Source organism: Seriola lalandi, unplaced genomic scaffold, assembly GCF_002814215.2.
Source record: "Seriola lalandi dorsalis isolate HSWRI2012SDOR001 ecotype SW California unplaced genomic scaffold, Sedor1 jcf7180002054267, whole genome shotgun sequence".
NCBI lineage: Eukaryota > Metazoa > Chordata > Actinopteri > Carangiformes > Carangidae > Seriola > Seriola lalandi.
Window position 1 is genome coordinate 915,708 of NW_019524820.1, and position 7,439 is coordinate 923,146.

Genomic DNA, 7,439 nt, shown 5'->3' on the forward strand with positions numbered 1-7,439 from the left:
AGGTGGAGCCAGGTACTCTATCAGATTGGGCGCTGCCTGCCTGGCTGCTCAGCAGTGCCCAGACTGACCCTAGCAGACTGCCAGTCTCCTTACCGCTCTGCTGCACCGCGGCTCCACTACCACCTCCCACCGTGACCTTTGACCTCTGCCCAGGAGACAGGCGCCACCGATATGATGTAATTTCTCTCCGACATGGGCCAGTGGCCTCGGCTGCAATGCGACCCAGGGAAAATAAATATGGGTGTTTATTTGGTGAGGGTGAGAGAGGCCCACAGGCTGGAGCCACCCTCGAGTTTCCCAAAAGTAGTTAGTTGCACTAAAGCCATTTTTGTTCCACATCTTAGTTCCAACAATATACAGTATCTAGGTGGAAATAAGCCACTATGGTTTGATACTGTGCACCACCGGTACGCTGTACCAGTGTGATGCTGAGGCTGCTGAGATCGTTACACAGGCCTTCGCTGCAGGCCACAGCAGAAAGCACTTTTCATCTTATGAGTCATTATTTATACATTTACTTGACAAATTGTGATGGTAATTTAACAATCCGCCCTTGAGGGAAAAGGAAGTGTAATAGGTGATATTGACTCTGGGCGCTTTAGTTTTACCCTCTTGGTACTAGCCGGCCCGCCCATCTGTCAACCTCCATTGGACTCCACAGAAGTGGAGAAGAACCATGCATCATGACCCGCCTTTGTTTCCACAGTCTCTAACCTCCCTCTCACAGAGACATCCACACCTCTCTGGGATCTAAAGAGACTATAAAGAGATCTCAGACAGACAGAGGTCTCATTAGACCACAATGGTCTAAAGAGGGCTCTGGCACACTTAACGTCTCTCCATCCCTCCTACGCTCCCACCAACCTCACCACTACAAACAGAGCATCCCTGCACCCGCTGCGCCCTCTCCTATCCCACACAGGATGATGTGTTTGCTGTAGCACTTTTTGTCTAAAAACAACATCCTCTGAAGTCACAGGTTCCCCTGGCAACAACTTGTGGAGCTGGACAACCCAGTGCCTCAAGACGAGCCACTGCCAGGTGCCTCTGACAAATCCACAATGTGATAGATGATGAATCACCAGCGCTCATGTTTGAAAGTGCAAAGTTACAGGATATTCTAAGCAGCTACTTTTTATTGGGAACAAATAACAGGCTACGTGGGCTTGGAACCTTTCCCAACTCAGATCTCCGACTCAGAATTGCTCATGTTTCAGATTAGCGTTAGCGGTGAGACGATACACATCAGTCTCCCTGCTTTCTCAACCCCACGGCTGCCTTTGCACTTTTCCTGTTCCCCTGGTCAGTCTCTATCTCTGCCTTTCTCTCTCCAGTGTATCATTTCTCTTTCTTTTGATTCCCACCCACGCATTTTCTCTTTGTCTATCCATCCTTTTCTGACCTCATCGCCGTTACAGTCAAGCGTGGAGGGATCCAATCAACCATAGTGTTCAGATTAAATCACAAATTATTATAATTGAGAATAATGGTTTCCATGTCAGTTTCAGTTCAGTTCTGAATTGTTCTCATACATATCTGGAAACTAGGGGGTTGGAAGCTCAGAAGTCCCGTGATGCTTGTGCTTTGTTGGGGTGAAATTCAACTTATCCATGATCCAATTTTAACCAAATTACCTTGACAATAAAACTCTTATCTGAATTTGAACACCTGTCTTGTAAAAGTTTTACTGTCCACTGTAAATTCTGTGAATTCTGCCTGTGTTTTTCGCAATAGATTATGAGGATAAGTCAAACAGAAGTTCTCCAGAAACATAAACACTGTTTTCTAAAGTTGGACAGTTCTGCTACCACACTCTTTTACAGTGTAATTTAAAACAGTGTTGTTTTTAGGGGCTGTGTCTGCCAGCATTGGGTCAGTTAGACTGATACTGTTTCAAAGACGATAAAAACAAGAGACATGAATCCCTTAATAATAAAGAATGGGAAAATGTACAGGACACAACAGTCTTCAAAAGCTGCAAAGCCCTGCTAACAGCATTACCACTTATCCTCTTCATTACTGAGAAGCACAGTGTGCCTTGCTGAGCTTATTTCTAGGGGCAGAAAAGCTCTCAGGCATGTGCAGGGCAAGCAGTGCGACTTTGACAGCGTAGTTAGGAGGTGTTGATGAAAGAGGAGAGGCTAGGAGCCCACTGCCTCTCAAATTAGCCCCGGAGCCCTCCGACCTGTCACATGGAGGCTTAAGTCTTCACAGATTCTGTTGCACTGCACTCCCAATGTGCATGTATGGAGCTTTGCATGCTTACAGCGTGCCTTCGTGTGTGGCGTGCCGTGCATGCAAAGCACATGTGTTGTGTTATGAATACACACGCATACTGAGATGTTTTTTCCTCCGTCATGTTGATCAAAGGTTGTATTAGAACAGAGCATCCTCCCCTTGCTCATCACAGATTTTTACTGGGACCTCCCGCGGTTTGAAAAATGCGCTCCAGCCTCCAACTTAGGTGACCTCCAACTGATTGAATTCTTTAAATAGACTCATGTTCCCATCATTTCTTTATCATGATACGAGAAGTTAAAGATGGATACACTCCCCATGTTTTGCTCATCAAATAATTAAGTTATTTAGTTCCTCTTTCAGTGTCTGATTACGGTGAGACACCTGTGTTTCCACAGAGAGCCAGACAGACAGTCTGCATTCATGAAAGAGAGAGAGCTCGCTGCTCTTCTCGCCTTCTCTTATCTCTTCTGAATGTGCATTGCTCAGCCTGAGACTCTCTTTGCATTTCAGCTGTGTGAGTGTGTTTGTTTAGTGAGGTGGAGGGACATCCATAACCATAAAGCTGTCTCCAGCAGACAAGTTTTAATCACCCTTTTTTCTCCTCATATTGTCTTCTCCCGCATTCTCTGACTGTTTCTTTCAGGGACAGTGCAACACCCAAAATCTGTGCACATACACTCAACTTTCACAGTGGATTATAGAGCCCTACTTGCTTGCCTTCCGAGCTACTTTACTACAAACAGAGGGATACAGGATACACAATCTTAGGATCTTCTCATGCCCCCTCTAGGCCTGGCTTGCCCTTGTAATTTCTCCAGCTCTTCCAGCTGTGTACACACAGGGAATCAGATGCTAGAATGAGGGGGAAAAACCGTGTTTAGATTATTCCTCTTACCTGAGAGAAGTTGAGCCCATTGAGGGGGTGACACTGCTCCTCGACCCGCTCCACTGCCCCGGTTGTCTTTCTCATCCTCTCTGCTTCTTGAGCCAAGAACAGGTCCAGCACCGGCGTCCCCCTGGACCGGACATCCCACTCCGTCAGCGAGTTGACCATCAGCATCACCCACACTGGCCTTTTCCTCTCCCAGTTCCCCGCAATGGCGTTGAACAGATAGTCAGCATACAAGCCGCGGCCACGCTGGTCAGCGGTCATCCAGTAAGGCATCATGTGTTTGACGTAGTCCAGGTGGCGTTTAAGGCGGCGGTACAGGTCCCGAGGTAGCAGCATCTGGAGGTTCTCCCCGTGGGGGAGGAGCTGGCAGCTAGTCAGCTTGGAGATGGTGAGAGGGTCGGTGAGGTCTAGCTCAAAGAAAACGTTGGGGCTGTTGTGGAAAGCCTGCTTGGAGCTGTTGGGGATAAAGTCCCAGACTCGTGTGTAGGGAACGTGGATGGTACCAAATAAGTAAGACGGTGGATGAGGAGGCGCACGCTTTACTCTCCACAGGAAGGAGTTCATGTCACTTTGCTGTGGAAGAGTCAGAGGCAGGAGAAGCGGAAAGAAAATAAAAGATGAAGGTTAAGATTTTGAGAGCAAAAGGAAACAAAAATACCAGAGTCATCATGTTGGAGCAATTCAACTTGCCTTAAAAGTAATGCTGACACATTTTTCCTCTATTGTGGTTTACTGGCTCATAGGCTCGGGTCAACAAGTTAAAGATTGAAATACCATTTTGAGATGACGGCAGCTCGGGGCTGTGCTGCGAGGGCTTGCTGCTGTGGTGCAGGCAGGCAGTTTATAGAGGGGCCTTCTGGGCTGTAAACAGACCCCCGTGTATTGTTGAGGTGCATACCTCGGTTGCCAAAGCCTCTTTCGGCCTGGGAAGCATTTTGAAGGCTGCAGTGCAAATATACTGCACTGGAGCTCATAAAAGCCAAAAGCTGAAAGAAACCTGCTCTCCGATCTGACCCCGCTGTGATACTATTGTTTGTGATTTTTTTTTTTTTTACACCAGGCAGGGAGATGTGGTGCTGACAGCCTAAAGTACAACACAGTTTCTGTCCTCTATGGTTTATATTACAGGAAGTGTTTGTCTATGGTGGTTATCTTTACACAAAACAATGTCACAATGGAAATGAAATAATCACAGCCACTTTAAATGAACATAGGGCTCTATTGCATTTAAAATATGGTTCTTGTTAGGCGCTCTGAAAATGTGCTGTGCATGTGCTATGACTTTGATGTTGGCATTATTCAAATATGAAAAAAAAAAAGAATTAGCTTTTATAAACAATATCAAACTTCTGGCTTCTGAGACACGGTGTAATCAGGCATTTGAGGGATGAAGTCCATTACTGTAAAATAAAGTTATTCTTAGAAAATGTTTACGTCTAAAATTTAATCAAGATTTCCCTCAGCTGTGTTCCAATTATATTGCACACTGCCAACGCTTTTCAAATAGCTGCCAAAAGCCAGTGAAGTCTTCTTGTGGGATGTTCTGTTATCATCATAATTAACTGCAGAGAACATACAGCAAATTCTGGCACAGTCTCCTTCTAGACAAAATAAATCAAAAGTGCTATATTTAATTTCAGAGCAACGTTCAGCTCTTGCAGATACACTGACATGTTTGAACTATTCCAAAGTTTCTAATTGAATTTTCACATTGGCCGGGTCCGGGCCGACCCTGCAGGGGGGCGTGGAATGTTTTGGACGGCACAAGATGCATTAGTGCATTCTTCATCATATTTGTGAGACAAGGAAACTTTAAGAGCATTTTTTTTTCTTTTTTAATGTGTAGCATTTGGTCATTCCTTAATGTGCAAATATTCGCTTAGGCCTCCCCATAAATGAAGAGACTTCTCGACATGGAAAGTGTGCCTGTCTGCGTCCTGAGGAGAGAGTCTAAAGCTAAAGCTGCGTGGTCTTTTCTGGAGAGCCTCGACTCCTTTTTATGGGGAAAATTACTCTTAACAGAACACAGAGACCACTGTACTGACGCATTACAAATCACATGAAGCGGAGGAGCACGAAGCCTTCTGTGATCTCTGACCACAGATCCGTTATCCGCACGTAGGACGTAACGCACTAATGAAACACAAGCCTGTGATCTCTAAACGACTCCTAAATGACCACCTCAGTAACGTGCACGCTCACGGGCAGGACGGCCAAGTGTCATTTTTAAAGCCCTCCGGTTGCAGAGGTCATATATTTGATTCTGTCGTGATTTCTTTTTCTCCACAGAGAGGCGTGTTGGATATCATGTTTGCAGTGATGATTTTGATTAAATTCTTTTCTTTCCGTCACGTGCATTCACAGTGGGAGGCAGACGGACCGGCAGACACCTTATAATTGAACTGGAGTTTGTGACTGGCTGCTCTGCGCCGCTGCACTTCCTCACGGTACGAGCTCAACCCACATCCATAATTTTACCAATATGCCCGATAAGTGCTTTAATGGGCCGTGTGTTGCGCTGAAACATGATCACTTCTGAAAGGTCAGAAACTTTTCCAAATGAAGTCAAGTCACCCGTGGGTGTTCCCCACTTGCGTTTGTCATAGAAACAGCCATAAAGTTGGCGAGCGCTAAAGATTTCTCTTGGCAAACACCTTTGATTTCTAAGGCCCGGGTCTCATGGAAGCTGCGGATTTTCTGAGCGACTTCAGAAATACCAGAACCGTCACGTTTGGCGTTAGATCCCTGAACTCAGTCTATATTATTACTACTACAGAAATTTCACTATTATTATTATTATTATTATTATTATAGCCTACATTCTAGACAGTAATTTACATTATCCTGTTAATATTACATTTACATTCCCAATTTCATTCCAACTTTTATCATCCTTTCATCATATTGCACATCAGTTTATCAGGTAATAATAAAAGCCATTCAAATGTTGAAATGGTCGTAACCTTTGACCTTATAATAATCACATTTTACTTTCATGATACATTTATACCGTCACTCCCCACCCCAAAAAATAAATAAAAAATAAAATAAGTACAACTGTAGGCTACGTCATTATTATGACTTTAACCGTTATAAAGGTGAAATAACATTTGAGGAAAACTTTGACATCAAGTGTCACTGTCCTCTGTCAGATCTGCAGGCTGAGTAACAAACTGTCGCACGGGCTCATATCGCAGCAAATGCCGTTTTGTGCTCCAATATGCGTAAACAGTTATGTCAGGTATGTTGGCTTGATAAAGTGCCCCAGCGCGACTCACCGACTTTGGTGCGTCGCACTGCCTCGGTCTGTCCGGTCGCTGTGCGCCCCAGGGTGCCACAGTGTGCAAGAGAGCGCTCAGGAAGACCCAGCTGAATCCCGGCAGGCAGATCATCGTGTCGAGGTGTATGTGGACACTTGTGACAGTCACCTTCCTGGAGACTTTTTTTTTTTTATCTCTCTCCTTTATGCTCTCTTCTCACTGCCCCTTTCTCCGTCTTCCTTTAAATAAAAAAAAAAAAAAAAAAAGAAAACGTTACCGGTGGCCTCTGGGCTCACATGTGTCGCTCGGCTGGAGGACCATTCCGCCTCTTCCCCATTCCCGACTCTCTCCACTTCTTTGGTTCGGCTGTTTCACAAACGTTTCCTGTGTCCTTGCAACTCGGAGCAGTCCTGAAGCAGGGGCTGAAAACTCTTTTGGAGAGTTTCCGCGGTGCGCTCCGCAAGTTTGGAGCGTCTTGACTGGGAGAGAGGGAGGTGGGACGATTTGAGTACCCACCACCCACCACCCCCACCACAACCCACCTACTCCACCACCCTAAAACGCTCAACATACACATTCAACATACACACACACACACGCACACACCCCTGAGAGGAGGGAGCGCAGGTTCAGGGAGGGATGACAGGTTTGCGTGAGTAAAGCCCCACAAAACAGAACCAAAGAGAGCGCAGGGTGGTGAGTGAGTGCTCTCATAACGTTCGCGTTTGGAAGTTTGCTCATTCTGGATGCTCGTTTTTTTTATCCTATAGTAGCAGAAGGCTTGAGACCTATACGGTAATGTCTTATGCTAGAATATCTGACATGTTCAATTCTGGAATCATATTTTAATTAGTTTTTTAATGAAAACCACAGATCAATTTGTTAATTGATACTGTACTTGTATTTATTATATTTCGGCTACTGCAGGGATTTCTGTGGTGTCACTTCTTGTTCCCCAGCAGCTTCGAGATGTCAAAATCAAAAACAAAAATCTTAACTCAACATCATCTTTATAGCTTTCTCTGACTCTTTTAACTGCATTGCAC

The 7,439-nt window shown here is 45.2% G+C and overlaps 1 protein-coding gene across 1 annotated transcript in view; it reads right to left on the bottom strand.

Annotated features, from left to right (window-relative positions):
* The window catches only part of trabd2b (TraB domain containing 2B), a 65,104-nt gene extending 58,233 nt beyond the window's left edge, over positions 1-6,871 (bottom strand). Inside the window, exons 1-2 of the mRNA XM_023405211.2 lie at positions 6,412-6,871; positions 3,137-3,706 (exon numbers count right to left, since the gene is read on the bottom strand). Of these exons, the coding sequence (XP_023260979.1) occupies positions 3,137-3,706; positions 6,412-6,525 (684 nt within the window). The 5' untranslated portion in view covers positions 6,526-6,871. The remainder of the gene's footprint in view (positions 1-3,136; positions 3,707-6,411) is intronic.
* Positions 6,872-7,439: the final 568 nt, after the last annotated feature.